At 41.6% G+C, this 21,274-nt stretch overlaps 1 protein-coding gene and 1 pseudogene across 3 annotated transcripts in view; one reads left to right on the top strand and one right to left on the bottom strand.

The window, feature by feature from the left end:
- mta3 (metastasis associated 1 family, member 3) overlaps positions 1-21,274 on the top strand; it is a 233,063-nt gene that overhangs the window by 134,885 nt on the left and 76,904 nt on the right. For all 3 annotated transcript variants that reach the window (XM_078229698.1, XM_078229697.1, XM_078229699.1), the window contains exons 9-11: positions 6,719-6,907; positions 9,518-9,592; positions 10,997-11,055. In XM_078229698.1, the coding sequence (XP_078085824.1) occupies positions 6,719-6,907; positions 9,518-9,592; positions 10,997-11,055 (323 nt within the window). The remainder of the gene's footprint in view (positions 1-6,718; positions 6,908-9,517; positions 9,593-10,996; positions 11,056-21,274) is intronic.
- Positions 14,227-14,409, bottom strand: LOC144504869 (ATP synthase F(1) complex subunit epsilon, mitochondrial pseudogene; annotated as a pseudogene).

Raw genomic sequence — 21,274 nt, 5'->3', positions numbered from 1 at the left:
CTCCCCATGTCTGCGTGGGTTTCCTCCAGGTGCTCCGGTTTCCTCCCACATTCTGAAAGACATGCTGGTTCAGTGCATTGACCAGACAAGGTGCTGGACTGTGGCGACTAGGGGAATTTCACAGTAACTTCATTGCAGTGTTAATGTAAGCCTTACTTGTGACTAACAAATAAACTTTACTTTACTTTCCATTGTGCCATTCCTCATTCTTTCCCAGATCAGACTTTCTTTAATCTCAATTCCCAGTAGCTGCTGTATCCAGAATGCATCTCCCTTTTAAGAAGTGCAGACTCAGTGACGCTAGTCAGTCACAATATTAGCTCCCTGCTGATTAATCCAGCTAGTGAACATCACAGAGCTAGCAGGATGCAGAGTTCACTGAAAGGAGAAGCAGCACAAAGGTGGCATGCAAACTGCGTTGCAGTGAACAAACATGGGTTTAACACATGTTGTGATCCAAAGATGTGCGGGTTAGGTTGATTGGCCAGGTTAAAAATTGCCCCTTAGTGTCCTGAGATGCGTAGGTTAGAGGGATTAGCAGGTAAATATGTGGGGGTAGGGCCTGAGTGGGATTGTGGTCGGTGCAGACTCGATGGGCCGAATGGCCTCCTTCTGCACTGTAGGGTTTCTATGATTTCTATGATTCTATGATCCCTGTGGCTGTTTTTGTGGGCTCTATCCAATTTGACCCCTGAAGAATTGTTACATTACAGCAGTTTTCCAGGGTAGTTCTTGCTTTCAGAACAAGTAAAACAAGCCTTGATAAATTTTGAACCTTAAACCTGGATTATAACTTGGGTTGAGAGGTGAATACGGGGGTGGAGGACTTGCCTTGACTCACCAGCATGATGCCTATATAGATTCACTCCTGAATCTCATTACCATAACAGTGCACATGGCTACAAGTGGATTGGGAAGTGGGGTGGGGCGGGGGGCGGGCGGTGGTCAAACACATTCAGGGGAGGGGAGAAATCCCAGGGTAGGAGAATCTTAAGATTTTCTTCTTGGAGTCCACTCCTGCTTCCCCTGGCCAACCAGGAAACCATGGGGAAAAAAAACCCATGTTTGGTGTTTCTGGTGAGATGGACATTAGATGTCAAACACATGACATGGTATTAAAATCGTGTCAGGTCTTAACTAAATTACCAATAGCAGCATTTGAATTTCGCTGAGGCCCTTGGCTCAGGCAAGAACATCTGACACTGTGCCAAATGTCAGAACAATGCAAGTTATAAGCAACTGATGGTTATGGTGAGTATTTTGCTGTCTCAACTTTAACTCCTTGAATGAGGTGCAAATGGGCTCCATTTTGGCACACTCGCATCTGAGTCTGAAGGTTGAGGGTTCAAGCCCCATTTCAGAGACTTAAATTCAAGATGCATGCCGCCACTTCAGTGCTGCACTGTTAGAGGTGTGCTAACTTTTGGATTTATGTCAATCTGAGGCCCTTACTGCTCCCTTGGGTGATTGTAAAAGATTACATGGCAGTTTTGAAATAAGAGCAGGGTAGTTATCCCCATTGTTGTAGCCAATTTTTATCCTCCAACCAAAATGATTAAAACAAATTATTTGTTCATGATCACATTGTTATTTGCGGGTTCTTGCTGCCATGTTTCCTAAATTATAATGGTGACTGACACTTCAAAATTACTTAATTTATTTTAAAGTTGTGGAAGTCACTATTTAAATACAAGACTTTTTAAAATTCAGGCCTTTTGCATTGTGTATATCAAATTCTATTGGAAAGTTTTATTGTTCTCGTGATGTCATAAACACATTAAAGTTCTGCACAAACTATCTATAGTATTAATTCAAATACCTCCTCAAGGTAATGTTTTATTCAACTGAAAGACATCAGTTACTGTCACATTGAGCTAAACTAAAAATATATTTCTTTATGTTAATAATGAATTCGGTGCCACCTTGCACTTTGAAAGGGTGTGACACTTACTTCTCTCATGACTTTCTGTAACTGATGTAGAAGAGGGAAAAAGAACAAATTGGTTTCTTCAAATAGAAACTAATTTCTGGTTTCCTTCATACCTTTTGTTAAGGGATTGTGCTGTCTTTAAAACATAGAAGTGAATTAATTTCAAATATGCTGTCAAAATGATTAGCTTGGGGAAGAAGCTGTTAATATAATTTTCAACGGCCAACTTAATGTATATATTTAATTGTAGAGTTGGTTGTATGTATGTGGCATTCAGTGTATGATTTCTGATGATTTCACTTGTTCCAGCTAACATTGAACTAAGAGCACATGCAAAACGCTGACTTTAATCTGCGTTCTGTGCTTTATTTGCAAAGGAAACTACAGCAGTATGAGGGGTGAGTTGGCTGTGAAAGATTGGGTAACTTCATTGAAAGGCATGATGGTGGATAGGCAATTGCTAATATTTAAGAAATGAATGTATGCATTGTAACATTTATACATTCCTTTCTGGTACAAAAACACAACAAGCAAATTGGCCCAACCATGGTTAACAAAAGAAACTAAGGCTCGTATTAGATCCAAGGTGGAATCATATAATGTTGCCAGAAAATGTACTTGAGTTCTGTCTTCTCAGATGACACAAATAACTCCAGAAATGCTAGGGCAGCAAGGGTCTAGTGAGAAGAAGGAATTGAAGGAAATTAGTATTGGTAAAAAACCTAGTTCCAGAAAAAATAATGGAACTGAAAGCTAATAAATCCCCAGGGCCTGATAATCTACATCCCAGGGTACTAATGGAGGTGGCCATGGAAATAGAGGATGCATTGGTTGTCATCTTCTAAAATTCTGTAGATTCTGGAACAGTCCCAGCAGATTGGAAAGTGGCAAATGTAATCCCACTATTTAAAGCAGGAGGAAGGGAGAAAACAGGGAATTACTGACTGGTTAGTTTAACATCAGTAGTAGGGAAAATACTCAAGTTTATTATAAAGGATGTGATGACAGGACACTTAGAAAATAGCAACAGGATTGGGCAATGTCAACATGGATTTATGAAAAGGAAATCGCGTTTGACAAAACCACTGAAGTTTTTTGAGGACGTAACCGATAGAATAGATAAGGGCGAACCATTGGATGTGGTGCATTGGATTTTCAAAAAGTTTTTGGTAAAGTCACACATAACAGGTTAGCATGCAAAATTAAAGCACATGAGATTGGGGGTAATGTACTGGCATGGATTGAGAATTGGTTAGCAGACAGGAAACAGAGTAGGAATAAATGGGTCTTTTTCAGAGAGGAATACAGCAACAAGTGAGATCAGTGCTTGGGCCCCTTCTATTCACAATATATCACTCATTTCCAAATTCGTTGATGACATAAAACTAGGTGTGATTTAGACAAGTTGAGTGAGTAAGCAAATCCATGGCAGATGCAGTATAACATGGATAAATGTGAAGTTATTGACCTCAGTGGGAAAAGCAGTATGACAAACTATTATTTAAATATATGTTGGGAAACATTGATGTAAAAGGGACCCGGGTTACCTTGTACACCAGTCATTGAAAGCAGCAAGCAGTTAGAAAGGCAAGTGGTATGTTGGCCTTCATTGCAAGAGGATTCAAATAGTGGAATAAGGATGTCTTACTGCAGCTGTACAGGATCTGTGTACAGTTTTGACTTCCTTACCTAAAGAAAAGATGGAATGCAGCGAAGGTTCACCAGACTTATTCCAGGGATGGCAGGATCGTCATAAGAGGAGAAATTGGGTCAACTGAACCTGTGTTTACTGGAGTTTAGAAGAATGAAAAGGGATCTTATTGAAATGTATAAAATTCTGACAGGGTTGCACAGACTGGATGCAAGGAGTGGGGGGAGGGCGGTCTCATCTAGAACAAGGGATCATGGTCTCAGGATACACTCAGGGAGGTAAAGCTGTGGAATTCTCTACCGCATAAGGCTGTGGGTGTTTAAGAAAGAAATAGATTTCTAGACGCTAAACACTAAAGAGTTTGGTGAGAGAACGGGAAGTATGGTGTTGAGATAGAAGATCAGCCATATTCACATTGAATGGTGGAGCAGGCTTAATGAACCAAATGGCCTAGCTCTGCTCCTATTTTCTATGTTTCAAACCAACTGATTTTCTGTGAGAAAGTGTCAGCTTAAACCGAGACAACTTTACCTTGCTTAGTGTTTTGATGTACCCATCGAGTTTTCAGAAAACAGAAATGTAAGCTGGGAATGCTCAACAGGTCACAGAGCATCTGTGAACAGAAATTGTTCAGTTGATATTTCAGGTCAAAGGTCCTTCTTCAGGATTGGAAGATGTTGCAGAATTACAGCATTTTAATAAAGGAACAACTCCAGGGAAAAAAACACTCACAAGAAAATAGATAGAATGACCTGCTTGTGGGAGAAACCAGAGATGGTTAAATGCTGGAAGTGATGATGTCAGCAGAAGACAAAGAGAGATATAACGAGAGAAATTAAAGATGTAAAGTGCATGCACAAAATCCAGGCAGAGTGTGTGTGAGTAACTGAAGGGGAATGGATAGAAAAGGAATTGTGGAAAAACTGACAGGATGCAACAGACTCCTATGGCCTTGGAACATGGAGTTGAAGTTACAGTCAGATCAACCATGATCTTATTGAATGGCAGAGCAGATGCGAGGGCACGAGTGGTCTACTCCTGCTTCTTTAGTTTGTATGAGTCTAGTAGAAGTGAAGCAGGTTGACACCATGGTTCAGACCACTCTGCGAGTAGTGTTCCGACTTGGCATTTTCACCTCACGTTTATAGAATCCTACAGTGCAGAAAGAGGCCATTTGGCCCATCGCGTCTGCACTGACCACAATCCCACCAAGGCCCTATCCCCATAACCCCATGCGTTTACCCTAGCTAGTCCCCCTGACACTAAGGGGTAATTTAGCATGGCCAAACCACCTAGCCCGCACATCTTTGGACTGTGGGAGAAAACTGGAGCAGTTGGAGGAAACCCACGCAGATATGGGGAGAATATGCAAACTCCACTCAGACAGTGACCCAAGCCAGGAATCGAACCCGGGTCCCTGGCACTGTGAGGAAGCAGTGCTAACTACAGTGCCACCATGCCTCCCCAAATTTAAAGTTCCAACTGTTTCCTTCCTCGTGTTGAATTGAATTGATTTAGTATTGTCACGTGTATTGGGATACAGTGAAAAGTATTGTTTCTTGCATGCTATCCAGACAAACACACCATTCATAGAGTACATAGGGGAGAAAGAAAGGATAGGGTGCAGAATATAGTGTTACAGTTACCAGTAGGGTAAAGAGAAAGATCAGTTCAATGTGTGAAAGGACCATTCAAAAGTCTGATGGCAGCAGGGAAGAAGCTGTTCTTGAGTCAGTTGGTACGTGTTTTCAGACTTCTGTATCTTTTTCTCTTCGAAAGAAGATGGAAGAGAGAATGTGCGGGGTGTGGGGGTCTTTGGTTGTGCTGGCTGCTTTCCTGAGGCAGCGGGAAATGTAGACAGAGACAATGGATGGGAGGTTGGTTTGTGTGATGGACTGAGCTATGTTCACAACCCTTTGTAGTTTCTTGTAGCCTTGGTTAGAGAGGGAGTTGCACCAAGCTGTGATGCAATCAGAAAGGATGCTTTCTAAGATGCATCTGTAGAAGTTGGTGAGAGTCGTAGTGGACATGCTGAATTTCCTTGGCCTTCTGAGAAAGTAGAATCTCTGAAAAAACATCCCATCTACTTTCTCAGAGAGGAAGTGGAAACTGTAGTTATAGTTTGAAGTCAATGTTAAGGCCATAAGGCTGCAAGAACCTTATGGAAAAATGAGGTGCTACACTTGAAGCTTACATTGAGATACTTTGGAATAGTATAGGGTGCCTAAGACAGAGAGCTGGTAATTATATATTTCATAAACAAATAATTAAAATTGTCTACATGATGGTATTTCAGATGTCTTTGTGAATGTTTCTTGTTGGAAGCCTGCATCTGTTTCAGATGTCTGAAGTTTGAATTCATGACATTCTGTGAGGTTTAACCACTTAATATGTACAAAGGTCACAATGGTGGGCCATTATTGTTAAATTGCCCCAATATTAATATGTTTATCAACCTGGTAGACTAAAATTCTCAAATGTAGATTGAAGCTTTATTTTATCAATCTAATACAGAAATGGGGAGGCAGGTTGACGAACAGGAAATCGTGTTTATTCTGTGAATGATCAGTCTTTTTGACAGTTATTTAAAAATATCTGGTGATGTAAATGTCAGTTTTCTGATTAGAAAACAAAAATAAAGCCTTCAGATTTACAAAAACAAAATTTGCCTTCAACATAATTTCCAACATAATTTGCTATGGTACCAGTGCTGTTGTCGCCCAGTGGTTTTAAAATGCTTACCTCTCTCTCTCACTCACTTCAACAGCCTCTTGTGCTGTGCTCCAATCCCTAGCTCTTCCCAATTGCTTTCCTCCCACATGCTTCACTCCCCCATTCCTTCTCGTCCCCTACCTCTGGCCACCACACTCTGTGCTCTGCAATCGAGCTATCTTGTACTTCATTCCTGAGTCCCTGCAGTACACAATTTCTTGGCTAGGAATTAGATTATGTTTGTCATAACCTCACTCTACGAACAATACCAAGAGAAATCTGATAGAGTAATTAAACAATATTTTGTTTTTACAAAAGAATTCTAAAATTGATATATCATGATTATCTCCCTATAATAGATCGTAAGTTTCCTTCTTTGGCACAAGTTACCGTATCTACTTTTGCATTTTGTTTTCTTCCATTAGTTCCATGCAATGGACACGTTGCACAAGCACAACTATGATTTGACAAATGCAATCAGCATTTTGGTACCTCAGGGTGGTCCTGTTCTCTGCAGAGATGAAATGGAAGAATGGTCTGCATCTGAAGCTAGCCTTTTTGAAGAGGCATTGGAAAAGTATGGCAAGGATTTTAATGACATACGGCAAGACTTTGTAAGCATATCAGAACTTTAATTTTACCGATCGTTAACTCATTGAGAAAGATTGGGTAGCACTGTAGAAATGGGATTCCTATAAGCAGGTTAACTTCTCAGGCAGCTTGCTATGACGACATGAAGGTTTCATCTCTGAGCTGCAAGGATTCTACATGATGATAAGGGTGTCTGCCCTTTAGACGTCAATGCATTCTTTTCCTGTGAATAAGAATAAATGTATGACAAGATAATAGAAAGTAGTTGCAAACAGGATTTAGTTTGTGCAAGAAGCATTATTCAAAGATCTACATTTTAAGGGTTCCTATTCCAACATCCCCAACTCTTCCTCAACTGTTGAACACTTTTTGCAGGATTTTCCAGCCACACTTCCCCCAAGAAAATCCCACCTGAGGTCAACGGATCTTCGTGTGGTCCTGTTCCGTCCACTACAATTCCTGTGGCAGGCGGAACGGGAAAATTCTACCCTTTGCCTTTTACTATCCTGTCCTTTTCTTCTTGTGAATCCTCCACATCTGTCAACCACCTAACCACCTTCCACTGCCCAAAGAAATAGTTCCTCACTTTAATTCCCTTCTTGGCTTTTGCTGGAATAACTCCTTATCTTATCTTTGGTTATTTCACTCGACCTTAACTTCTACCCTTTGGTTATTTCACTGATTTTCTCTCCCTCTTTTTTTCAAGTTCACTTCATGCCACCATATCCCTAACATATACCTTCACTCCACCATATTCATACAAACAGGAATCAGCTATGCAACCCTTCGAGCCTGTTCTGCCATTCAGTGAGATCATAGTGGATCTGTGGCATAACTCCACATTCCCAACTTTAATTCCTTAAATTTGGATAGTAAAAATCTTATCAATCTCAAATTTAAAATTTACAATTGATCTAACAAGACTTCCAAACTTCTACCATCTCTTCTATTATTGTTGTGGAGAAGTGTTTCCTAATTTCAGTCCTGACAGGTCTAGCTCTAATTGTTAGACTATGCTGGCCTAGTACCAGACTCTCCAACCAGAAATAGTTTCTGTCTACTTTATCAGTTGCCCTTAGTATCTTGAAATTCATCTCTTAACCTTCTAAAATACTGTAATCTCTCATATTTTAACCCTTGGTAAATGCTGCATTCTCTCCATGGCCAAATATATCCTTCCTAAGATGTAGTACCCATCCACCACTCATGTGAGGTCATTCCTTTGCTCTCATCACACATCGGTTTGAGATTTTTGTTACTGATTAGAATGCTGTAAGACTTTCTTATTTCCTTATATACATTTCTTGAAATTTCTAGCCATTTCTATTTTTCTTCCTCTTGTGAAAAACGTACTCTCATTTGGATCCTTTTTTCTTTGGTCTGTTATCTCCCATGAAATTAACACCACTGATCATTTTGCTGATTGTCTGCTATCATCCTCTCAATTTTGCAAGCATAATCTGCTTGAGTGCTCCCTCTACCAGTACAGCGGCAACTTTATAGTTTCAGATTCACACATTGTGTATTCAAATGTGCTAAGCTTATGACTGTGGTATCCTATCTTATTTGAATTCTGCTTCGTTCCTTCTCACTGGCTAAATTCTGACTACAATTCCAGAATTACCATGGAAGAATGGAACCAATGCCCAACTGGCAATCATCTGCCTCCATCCTTTCTTCATTGTCTAAATGTAAGCAACCGATGGATTTCATGCCCAAAATAAAAGAGCACATGTGCCTTCATTCTACCTATTCCATTCTGATCCCACGCTCCTTCCTCCTTATAAATTGTCTATCTATCTAACCTTTATTCCATTTATTTTTAATCTTCTAGCTTTACCAAATTTGTCTTGCAGTCCACCTCCTGATCTTTTGCCCTACTTTTCACCCAACTTCCTTTCTTGCTGATATTACTCTTATTTCTATTCTGTAGTATTGTCTGCACCTCCTGCAAAACACCCGTTACCATCATCTTCTCCAAAGTGCCCACCTTGAACCCTTCCGTCCTCACTTATCGCTGCCTTATCTCAAATCTTCAAATGCATTATTGTATTACAGTGATATGACTATCTTCCGTGAGATCCAGCAATTTAGTTTATATCCTGCCCACAGCAAAGGGACTACTTTGTCAAATCATGAATAACTTCTTCTGCACTCTTACCTGCTATTCACTGAGGCTTCACATCCGTGGTCATTCTATGCTTTTCAAACATAGCTCCTTAGCAGACCAGCTTAATGTAGTTGTTCTCACTATGTCCATTCATAGTTGTCCTAATGACCTCATTACATGTTCTCCATTGATTTATCTGAAGAAGACTAAGTGCTTTATGTCTTTATGTCATAACTCATATGTTATCCCATATCTTATGTCTTTGCATATGCTGGCATGCAGTATATTTCAGGCCGTTAGTGTCTATTTTGAATCTAATTTACTCTTATTTTCTTTCTGAAATTCTATAGTATACAAATTTTATCAGTTAAATCTGAAAAGCATGAACCAATGTGTACGCTTCATTTGAAAAGTTTGTTTTAAAAGACATAATAAACACGTTTTTAAATGTTCTGAAGCGATTTGATAAGAATGAATTTTGCCTTATCTATAACTCAGTTGTTTGTCTGTATATTTTTAATAGTTACCATGGAAATCACTCACCAGCATCATAGAGTACTATTACATGTGGAAAACTACAGATAGATATGTACAGCAGGTATGAACATTTACTTGCATTTATGAATATTTACTAAATTATTTACAGTTTACAAAATTACTAATTTTTCATTTGAAATGTGTGATAATATTATTCGTGATAAAAATGATATTTAGTGAATGAAATTGGTCAATGCAAATTGAAAATATCCAGGAGGAAACAATTTTTAAACGATACACTTTAAAATATACTTTTTTTAAAATGACATAGTTGGCTCATGCCAGCTGACAGAACTTCAAGATTATTATTTGTAGCAATTTCTTCCTTGCAAAATTAATACACCTATGAGATCCTTATTTATGAAATGGTCTGTTGAAAATAGTAGCGGTGGTGACGTGTCTGTTCTCTTTATTTTAGACAGCTTCAGTTAAATAAATCATATTTTTTATTTCCAGATGAAAAAATGCTAATTATGCTGGATCATAAGAGTTCCATTCATCGTGGCAGAGTTACCTTGTTGATATGTATCAGGGTTCACTGATATAGGTGAACAGTTTAGGACCAATATTACAAAATCATACTCCCACTTATTTTAATGGACAGAAAATCATTGGGAAAAATCAACTCTCAATTTCTTACTATGCACTCAGAGCAGGCGTGCACACTTCTATGAAATTGGCCCTTTATAAACCTCAGCCAAAGTCTTTTTTCGTGATGGTCGGAATTTCAAACTGGTAATAGTCCATTGTTTTTATACCTGAAATGTCCAAGATATCCTTTGTTCAGGGGACTGCCCAGAGAATAGGCAAACGGTGCAGACAGCTGACCCAGTATTGACTGAAACTATTTTTCTTTTAAAATAATAGGCGAACCAGGATGTAGCCTCTCAGGAGCACATTTTTTATTCGCCCATGGGGCTTGACATCACTGACAGGGCTAGCATTTATTTCCCATCTCTAATTACGCTTGACAAGGTGACGGTGAGTTGCCTTTTTAGACTGCTGGAATCTGTGCGGTGTAAGTACTCCCACAGTCTGCTTAAGGGAGGGAGTTTCAGAATAGTGCAGGAACAGCCATATAATTCAAAGTCAGGGTGGTGAGTGACTTGTAGGGGAATGTGCAGATGGTGATGTTCCCATGTTCCTGTTGCTTTGGTGCTTCTGGGTAGTAGAGATCAGAGGTTTTTTGGAAGTTTCTGTTGAAGGAGCCTTGGCAAGCTGTTGCTGTTACTTTTAAGGGGGTCAACTTTTGTAGAAAAGTTTCTGGGTTGTTGTGGAGACAAAGACTGACCTTTTAAACAGGAAGTCAAAAGCAAGCTATGGTTAATTTCAGTGTTACTCCAAGTAAAGCAGGTTGCAAACCATGTGGCTGCGTGGTACAAAATGAAGTAATTCAGCCGAAAATTAGGTAACGTGTAATGATAAGATAATTTTGTCTTATAATTGTATTTTTTTCTATTTTTAGAAACGTCTTAAGGCAGCTGAGGCAGAGAGCAAACTGAAACAGGTGTACATCCCAACATAGTAAGTGCCTGTAAACCATCTTGCAATTCTAACTATTAAAATGTTACGATGGAGATAATATTTTGTAGGTTCCAAGTTTAAAACATTGGTTACAAAATTATTGGAGAGCCAAAATAGCCTTTTTCATTTATAGATCTACATGAATAAAAACAATAGTCCACCATCTTTGAACCAGAAGATTGTCTGGGGGTAGTTTTCTTTGAGTTACAAGCTTTGTGGGCTGTAATTTACAGTCCCTGCCTCTTGCCCCGGGGGAAGAATAGCTGTCCTGCAAATTGTAAGTGTTTGGGGTGGTGAGAGGGATGGGTTGGCATTTTAGAGGCCATGTTGAGAGGAGAACCTGTGGGAGGGTGTTGCACCTTGGGAGGGCACATTGATGGGTCCAGGAATCCCATTAAGAAGGGGCCCCCTTCCCCACCACCAGCCCACATAGGGAAAGATGTTGGGCTGGGTGTTTGCTGTGGGCTTCTTCCCACACCTGTTAAATCCCGGCGGCAGTGGGATGAGGTCCTTAACTGAGCTTTAATTGCCAATTTAAGGGCCTCAATTAGGCCATTTGAAGTTGGTAAAATTGTGTTGCGGGCGATGCGAGATTGGTTAGCGGTGGGTAGGCTGGCTGCCCATTGGGTTTTACATACACCCTCAACCCCTCCGTTTTCAAAGCTGCCAGCAGTGCAATGTATAATCCAGCTAAATGACCCTGTTGGATGATCTCACTTCCTCTTCCGTCCATGTTAATTTGTATAAAGAGTTTAGTACTAGGCTTGGTTTTGCTCAGTTTGCTTTCTGTAATCTGCAGTAGGCTTGGCTGTTGGTCAGTGTATGATATGTTTTTGTTAAACACCTCGATTTTAAAATTCTCAACTGTGTTTTCAAATCCTTCAGTGGCCTTGCCCTTCCTATCTCTGTTATCTCCTGCAGCACGACAACTTTCTGAGATATCGTTGCTCCTCCAATTCTGTGCTGTTCTAGATTGCCAAATTTAAGCACAAAGCCACTGGTAGCTGTGCCATTAGATCCCACGGCTCTCAGCCCTAAACCACGCTGATTTTTACTTCTCTTGCTTTAAGATATTCTTTAAAATCTATCTCTTTGATTGAGCTTTTGGCCATTCATTCCTGTGAAGTGCCTTGGAACGTTTTACTGTGTTAGAAGTGCTGTATAAATGCAAGTGGTCGTTGTTGTAAACTGATTATATTTGACCAAATAGGCTTTCAGTGAGAAATATTTTTAAGAGTCCACCCAAAATTTGGCAAAGCAACTTGTTCAAGTTTCATTCCTGGAGCTAGAAGAATGCTTGTTTGCACATATGTACTTGAATCCTCTTCAGTCTTTGAGGAACACTAGACTTTGAGTGGCTTGTTCTGATTTAGTGATAGCTTCAAATTGTTTCAAGGTATACATTAAGTACTGAAATCCTTCCTTGTGACTGATTTTCATGCCATCCTCTTACCTTGTATTTCGACTTACGGCCCATACAACCTGAAATCCCGGAGCCTTGCAGGGAACCTCAACATACTGTTCTAGCTCAGCAGAAGGTGATTTTGACAACAAAGTTCTCCAAAGCTCCTTTTTCTCCAGCTTGTCAAATGCTGGTGTCTCAGTCAAATGTCTCTCCAGCTCTATCTCATGTGCATGAGAAGGATTGCAGGAAGGGAAGTCAAAGCATCTGCTGACCATGTTGCTCTGTGTATCGCCTCACAGGTCTGGAGGAAGGTGCTGGATTTCTGGGAGTTGTGTTACTCCTTCTGGCACTAGAGTAACAGGATTCTGAATTTTCTGAATAACAGGATTCTGCTATAAACCTGCAATCAGCCTGCACTAATATCAAGCATGTCACTAAAGCAAACTTGCCTTTGATCAACAAAAATGTCTTTGGCAGGAATTGGTAGTGTGCCACTTAATGCTTCAAACGAGGATTTTATTGTTTTGCTGCTTGAACTTTAAAAAAATGTTAATATTTCAATGTTCAGAGAATAAGCTGATTGGTGAGTAGCTCAGTCAGTCTTGGACACCTACAAATAGCAAAGCCCAAATGTTGTTATTGCCGTGCACCCCAAACCGAGTATGACAAGTCCATCCTGGAGTGCATGGTGGAGGAATTCCATCTCTGAGTTACACTTTCCAATACTGGATTGATTCCTGAAAGGTTTGGCTTAGTGGGGGAGATTGAGCAGAGTGGGCCTTTATTCTGTGGAGCAAATGGGAGGCAAGAAGTCCCAGGTCCATTGGATAACTGCCTGTTTGGAATTTGTAGGAGTGCTTCTGAGATTGGTATCCTCAACTCCCATCATTGGAAGCCCTATACCCCTCTCCACATCCACCCCAGGTCTGAAACCCGAGTACTCCAGCCCACGGAGTCTTTCCTACCCACATCCATGCATGGAGTTTCTTCCACCGTTTAGAACTCCTTCACCCTTCCTGCAACCAGAGACTTTTGCCCCCATCCCCACCCCACCCATTCAGAGTCTCCTCCTCACTGGTATCAAATGTCTCCTCCCCCTCCCAGTCTTCTATCCTGAATTTTCCCTCCCAGCCTGCCCGTTCGCAGTGTCTCCTTCCCTTCCCCCACTCCCTGTCACCAACATCTCCACTCACCACCTCCCCACAATCTCCCCCTTTCCTGTCCCCAGCGTTTCTCTCTTCTCTCCCCCCCACCCCCCCTCCCCCACCCCCCAAAAGTGATTGAGCGCATTGTGCCTTATTTCTGGGGCACTTTGCACTCACTGCCTTTTTAATATCCGTCTTTTCAGCAGTATTGAGGCTACCTCCCACAATCAGTCGGCATTTGATGGCATTTGGACCTCAAACTAATTTTAACTGAGAGCTGCATATAGCCTGAGACCTGCCAGTGAGACCTGGCTGGACAGGGTCAGAAGAAGATTTCAAATGTTTCTTTGTGAGACCAGGAGGACCATTTCTGGACCTCTCCTCACCTAGACTTCCCTCCTCCTTCCCATTGATACGATCCTTCCAGTCTCACATGCCGCACTCCTGCAGTTAAATTAACTTCTATGTTGCAGCTCCAAGGAAATAAGTTCTGACCAAATTAGATTTTTTTTTAAGCAAGATCTATATTTCGAATTAGCATTTGGTCAGTTTTGCAGACACAGTCTGCAGATGGATTTGCAGTTTCAACTTTCAGGATGATGAGTCAAAGAGTTCTCATACTCAAAGCTTGGGTCTGTGGAAGCAGCTCAGGTCACATTTCGGCTTGTTGACTTTGATATTTACATCTGCCGCTTTCTTGGCCTCTGCTTGGTATTGGGGTTTTAGGGCAGCCCTCACCGTTTGTGCATAAATTTGAGAGTACTGAATGTAACTCAAGCTATGCTGCCTCCAGAATGCTGCCATCGTCACCTCACTCCTTTCACTACTGCAGCCAAGATAGCACCCAGCAAGTTCTTGTCCATAAGACCATAAGACATAGGAGCGGAAGTAAGGCCATTCGGCCCATCGAGTCCACTCCACCATTCAATCATGGTTGATTTCAACTCCATTTACCCGCTCTCTCCCCATAGCCCTTAATTCCTCGAGAAATCAAGAATTTATCAATTTCTGTCTTGAAGACGCTCAACGTCTCGGCCTCCACAGCCCTCTGTGGCAATGAATTCCACAGACCTACCACTCTCTGGCTGAAGAAATTTCTCCTCATCTCTGTTCTAAAGTGACTCCCTTTTATTCTAAGGCTGTGCCCCCGCGTCCTAGTCTCCCCTGCTAATGGAAACAACTTCCCTGCGTCCATCCTATCTAAGCCGTTCATTATCTTGTAAGTTTCTATTAGATCTCCCCTCAACCTCCTAAACTCCAATGAATATAATCCCACGATCCTCAGACGTTCATCGTATGTCAGGCCTACCATTCCTGGGATCATCCGTGTGAATCTCCACTGGACCCGCTCCAGTGCCAGTATGTCCTTCCTGAGGTGTGGGGCCCAAAATTGCTCACAGTACTCCAAACGGGGCCTAACCAGTGCTTTATAAAGCCTCAGAAGTACATCCCTGCTTTTGTATTCCAAGCCTCTTGAGATAAATGACAACATTACATTTGCTTTCTTAATTACGGACTCAACCTGCAAGTTTACCTTTAGAGAATCCTGGACTAGGACTCCCAAGTCCCTTTGCACTTTAGCATTATGAATTTTGTCACCGTTTAGAAAATAGTCCATGCCTCTATTCTTTTTTCCAAAGTGCAAGACCTCGCACTTGCCCACGTTGAATTTCATCAGCCACTTCTTGGACCACTCTCCTAAACTGTCTAAATCTTTCTGCAGCCTCCCCACCTCCTCAATACTACCTGCCCCTCCACCTATCTTTGTATCATCGGCAAACTTGGCCAGAATGCCCCCAGTCCTGTCATCTAGATCGTTAATATATAAAGAGAACAGCTGTGGCCCCAACACTGAACCCTGCGGGACACCACTTGTCACCGGTTGCCATTCTGAGAAAGAACCTTTTATCCCAACTCTCTGCCTTCTGTCTGACAGCCAATCGTCAATCCATGTTAGTACCTTGCCTCGAATACCATGGGCCTTATTTTACTCAGCAGTCTCCCGTGAGGCACCTTTTAGAAGTCAAGATAGATAACATCCATTGGCTCTCCTTGGTCTAACCTATTTGTTATCTCTTCAAAGAACTCTAACAGGTTTGTCAGGCACGACCTCCCCTTACTAAATCCATGCTGACTTGTCCTAATCCGACCCTGCACTTCCAAGAATTTAGAAATCTCATCCTTAACGATGGATTCTAGAATTTTGCCAACAACTGAGGTTAGGCTAATTGGCCTATAATTTTCCATCTTTTTTCTTGTTCCCTTCTTGAACAGTGGGGTTACAACAGCGATTTTCCAATCCTCTGGGACTTTCCCTGACTCCAGTGACTTTTGAAAGATCATAACTAACGCCTCCACTATTTCGTCAGCTATCTCCTTTAGAACTCTAGGATGTAGCCCATCTGGGCCCGGAGATTTATCAATTTTCAGACCTTTTAGTTTCTCTAGCACTTTCTCCTTTGTGATGGCAACCATATTCAACTCTGCCCCCTGACTTTCCTGAATTGTTGGGATATTACTCATGTCTTCTACTGTGAAGACTGACGCAAAGTACTTATTAAGTTCCTCAGCTATTTCCTTGTCTCCCATCACTAGATTACCAGCGTCATTTTGGAGCGGCCCAATGTCTACTTTTGCCTCCCGTTTGTTTTTAATGTATTTAAAGAAACTTTTACTATCATTCCTAATGTTACTGGCTAGCCTACCTTCATATTTGATCCTCTCCTTCCTTATTTCTCTCTTTGTTATCCTCTGTTTGTTTTTATAGCCTTCCCAATCTTCTGACTTCCCACTACTCTTTGCCACATTATAGGCTCTCTCTTTTGCCTTGATGCATTCCCTGACTTCCTTTGTCAGCCATGGCTGCCTAATCCCCCCTCTGATAACCTTTCTTTTGTTTGGGATGAACCTCTGCACTGTGTCCTCAATTACTCCCAGAAACTCCTGCCATTGCTGTTCTACTGTCTTTCCCACTAGGCTCTGCTTCCAGTCGATTTTTGTCAGTTCCTCCCTCATGCGCCTGTAATTACCTTTATTTAACTGTAGAACCTTCACATCTGATTCTGCCTTCCTTCTTTCAAATTGCAGACTGAATTCTACCATATTATGATCACTGCTTCCTAAGTGTTCCCTTACTTTAAGATCTTTTATCACGTCTGGCTCATTACATAACACTAAGTCCAGAATAGCCTGTTCCCTCGTGGGCTCCATCACAAGCTGTTCCAAAAAGCCATCCTGTAAACATTCAATGAATTCCCTTTCTTTGGGTCCACTGGCAACATTATTTACCCAGTCCACCTGCATATTGAAATCCCCCATGATCACTGTGACCTTGCCTTTCTGACATGCCCTTTCTATTTCGTGGTGCATTTTGTGCCCCTGGTCCTGACCACTGTCAGGAGGCCTGTACATAACTCCCATTATGGTTTTTTTGCCTTTGTGGTTCCTCAACTCTACCCACACAGACTCCACATCGTCTGACCCTATGTCGTTTCGTGCTATTGATTTAATTTCATTTCTAATTAACAAGGCAACCCCGCCCCCTCTACCCACCTCTCTGTCTTTTCGATAGGTTGTGAATCCCTGGATGTTTAACTGCCAGTCCTGAACCCCCTGCAACCACGTCTCTGTGATGCCTACCACATCATACCTGCCAGTCACAATCTGGGCCACAAGCTCATCTACCTGTCAATGTCTAGTTTCAGCTGATTGGTTTTTGTTACAATCTGGGTACGTTTCTAATTGGATAGTTTGTCCTTGTTTGAGTCATCTAGCTTCGGACAGGCTGTTGGCCTTTTTTCACCTGGTGCTGTAACCTGCTCCAACCTAAAATACACGAGAAATTAAGACTGTCATTACAGGACATTTTTGAGAGGTATTTCATAATCAGTACACCCTGCTGATTTAACAGAATTCTATTTGATGGTAATAACCCTGCTCTCCATTGAAAGCATTAGCTCAGCTGAAATAGCAAGGCAGTCCTATATTCATATGTTTCAACCAATAGCAGGACATTTCCTGATTTCAGCTGATTAAAATAGGCTGTCACATTCTGTTCAAAGTTTGATTGCTGTTATCAGTTAGGTGAAAAACTGCCAATTTTAAACCCATTCTTAGGTCTTGGTTAAATTAACAGGAGATATTGTACCATATTAAAAACCCTTGGTAGATAATAAGTACTAGACAACAGGCTGCTAATGTGTCTGTGTCTAGCCTTTATTTTTCTCACAGAGCCTTACTAGACAGGAGTCCAGACCACGCTCATAATCGAGCTTTGATCAAGGTTGAAATCATCTACTGTATACTCTGAAATAAAAACATAACATGCTGGCGGTATTCAGTAGGTCTGACAAGCATTTGTGGATAGAAAAGCAGGGTTAATTTGGGGGTTTCCAAAACCAGAAAATCCCACCCTAGGTCAACGGGCCTTTGCATGGTCCACCACCACCCCCCCTCTACCGCAGTTCCCATGGTGGGCAGGATTCACCTTAATATTTCAGATTGATGAACCTTGGTCATGGGCTTAAAGACTTAAATATGGGGAATTGTACCTTTGCTGGGTTGTTCAGTGTTTGTGGTATCACCCACACCCTCTCCACCTCGGAGCCATATGCTTATCAACCTTTCTATTTCATGATGATCAATCTCCAAACAGAATATTCTTTGCAAACCTAGGCTGCAAAGCTGTTGGCGTATTCACAGTTTTAAAAAATTACATGTTGAAATCATTTTTAGGTGCCTAAAGAGAGTGCTGAAATCTAAATAAGTGTTCCAACCATGAGCCAGGTGACCATGTCAATTTGTCACTACAAATTCATCTTTAAAACTTGTCAGTATTTGTAACTGGGAACTCCAGCTTTAATTGATAGGAATTAATTGTATCAAAATGATTTAGTTTCTTAAGAGATAGCTACAGATAGTAGATAGATCACCTTAATATTGTTTTATTTCAGTTCACTTCAATACTAACGGTAACGCTCAATTGACCCCCTGATTATTTATTTAAATATGATAAGCATGTTGCCAAGTTCAGCACCCACCCACACCTCCTCCCCATATTATGGGGGTGAGCTCTGGGGTGAGTGAGAAAGTGGTAGGATGGGCACCCACCCTATTTTATTTTGACTGGGTAAAATCCAGCCCACGGATGGGTAATGCTAAAATGGAACTTAAACATGCGAATGAGAAACTTAATAAGAGGCATTGGGGAACTGGGAGTCAATATATGTTGGCAGGATTGGGTGATTGATGAGTGATTTGGTGTGCAGTCATTCGGTGGGCAGCAGGGTTTGAGAGGAAAGATTGAGAGCGTGGGCAAGACATGACAAACATGTTAAGGATTTGATTTCAGCAGCATATGGGCTGAGGCAGGGTGGAGATGAGCAATATTTAGGAAGTGGCAGAGGGCAGTAATGGTCTTTGTGATGGTGAGGATACAGTCGGAGGTTCATCTTGGGTTGAAGAGGACATTGATATACAATCTTGTTTAACTTGATACAGTGGCTGGGAGAGTAAGAAGAATACAGAGTTTGTGTTGGAATGAAGGTCATGGTTTTGATATTTAACTGGAGGAAATTGAGGGTCATCCAGTGTCTTGGACAGGCAGTGTGACAAGACAGTGGAGGGTCTGAGACAGCTGTTGGAGAGGAAGAATTGGGCATTGTTAGTATATGTTTTCTAATGATGCTAAACAACAGCATGCAAGTGAGAATGAGGAGACGTCTATGGATAGATCCTTGAAGTGGCGGGAGATCTCCAGAAATGAAGTACAGAAGTGGGTAGAGAAGCAATTGCTGCTAGTTACAAATGAACATGTATACTACATCATAACTGCAAACCAAGATTAAATTATTCTTTTAATTTTAGATATGGCTTTTATGCAACATATATATTTGCTACAATAAATGTGTAGCATTATATCATCAATTAAGGGTAATTTAAAATCATAGCTTACTTCAAGCACAAATTGAATTTTCCCCTTTGCTGAACTTGGTAGCATGTCAACATTTGACAAATTATTTTTGAACGCATTTGACACTGAAAAAACAAACTAATATTTCATATTGATAAATTGTGACTACTCATATAATACGTTGACAAATAGGTGTAATCGTCCAATATGTGCCTTATTCTTTAATTGGAGCACTTAAAAGCACAAACATATTGGACTGGATTTTGTGGGGCGGATGGGAAGTCTCACCCGCAGTTCGGAGAACTGGCAGGGGAACCCCTGTAAGGAGTCTCACAACACCAGGTTAAAGTCCAACAGGTTTATTTGGTAGCAAAACGCCCATTTGGTAACTTTTGCTACCAAATAAACCTGTTGCACTTTAACCTGGTGTTGTGAGACTTCTTACTGTGTTTACCCCAGTCCAACGCCGGCACCTCCACATCAGGGGAACCCCTGCCAATTAAGTGGCTGCCATCAGCATGGATTCATGAGGGGAAAGTCGTGCTTGACGAACATGTTGGATTTTTATGAAGATGTGACTAGGGCGGTTGATGGAGGAGAACCGGTGGATGCGGTGTTTTTGGATTTCCAAAAGGCGTTTGATAAGGTGCCCCATAAAAGGCTGCTGAAGAAGATTAGGGCACACGGAGTTGGGGGTAGTGTGTTAAAGTGGATTGGGGACTGGCTATCCGACAGGAAGCAAAGAGTCGGAATAAATGGGTGTTTTTCCGGTTGGAGGAAGGTAACTAGTGGCGTGCCGCAGGGATCGGTACTCGGGCCGCAACTGTTTACCATTTATATAGATGATCTGGAGGAGGGGACGGAGTGTAGGGTAACAAAGTTTGCAGACGACACAAAGATAAGTGGAAAAGTGAATCGTGTGGAGGACGGAGAAGATCTGCAGAGAGATTTGGACAAGCTGAGTGAGTGGGCGAGGACATGGCAAATGGAGTATAACGTTGATAAATGCAAGGTTATACACTTTGGAGGAAATAATAACAAATGGGATTACTATCTCAATGGAAACAAATTAAAACATGCTACCGTGCAAAGGGACCTGGGGGTCCTTGTGCATGAGACGCAAAAGCCCAGTCTGCAGGTACAACAGGTGATCAAGAAGGCAAATGGGATGTTGGCCTATATTGCGAGGGGGATAGAATATAAAAGCAGGGATGTCTTGATGCACCTGTACAGGGCATTGGTGAGGCCGCAGCTGGAATACTGTGTGCAGTATTGGTCCCCTTATATGAGGAAGGATATATTGGCATTGGAGGGAGTGCAGAGAAGGTTCACCAGGTTGATACCGGAGATGAGGGGTTTGGATTATGAGGAGAGGCTGAGGAGATTGGGTTTGTACTCGTTGGAGTTTAGAAGGATGAGGGGGGATCTTATGGAGACTTATAAGATAATGCGGGGGCTGGATAGGGTGGAGGCGGAGAGATTCTTTCCACTTAGTAAGGAAGTTAAAACTAGAGGACACAGCCTCAAAATAAAGGGGGATCGGTTTAAGACAGAGTTGAGGAGGAACTTCTTCTCCCAGAGGGTGGTGAATCTCTGGAATTCTCTGCCCACTGAGGTGGTGGAGGCTACCTCGCTGAATATGTTTAAAGCGCGGATGGATGGATTCCTGATCGGTAAGGGAATTAAGGGTTATGGGGATCAGGCGGGTAAGTGGTACTGATCCATGTCAGATCAGCCATGATCTTATTGAATGGCGGG

This window comes from Mustelus asterias, chromosome 15 (assembly GCF_964213995.1).
Source record: "Mustelus asterias chromosome 15, sMusAst1.hap1.1, whole genome shotgun sequence".
Lineage (NCBI taxonomy): Eukaryota > Metazoa > Chordata > Chondrichthyes > Carcharhiniformes > Triakidae > Mustelus > Mustelus asterias.
This window is presented reverse-complemented; position numbering and strand designations above follow the sequence as displayed.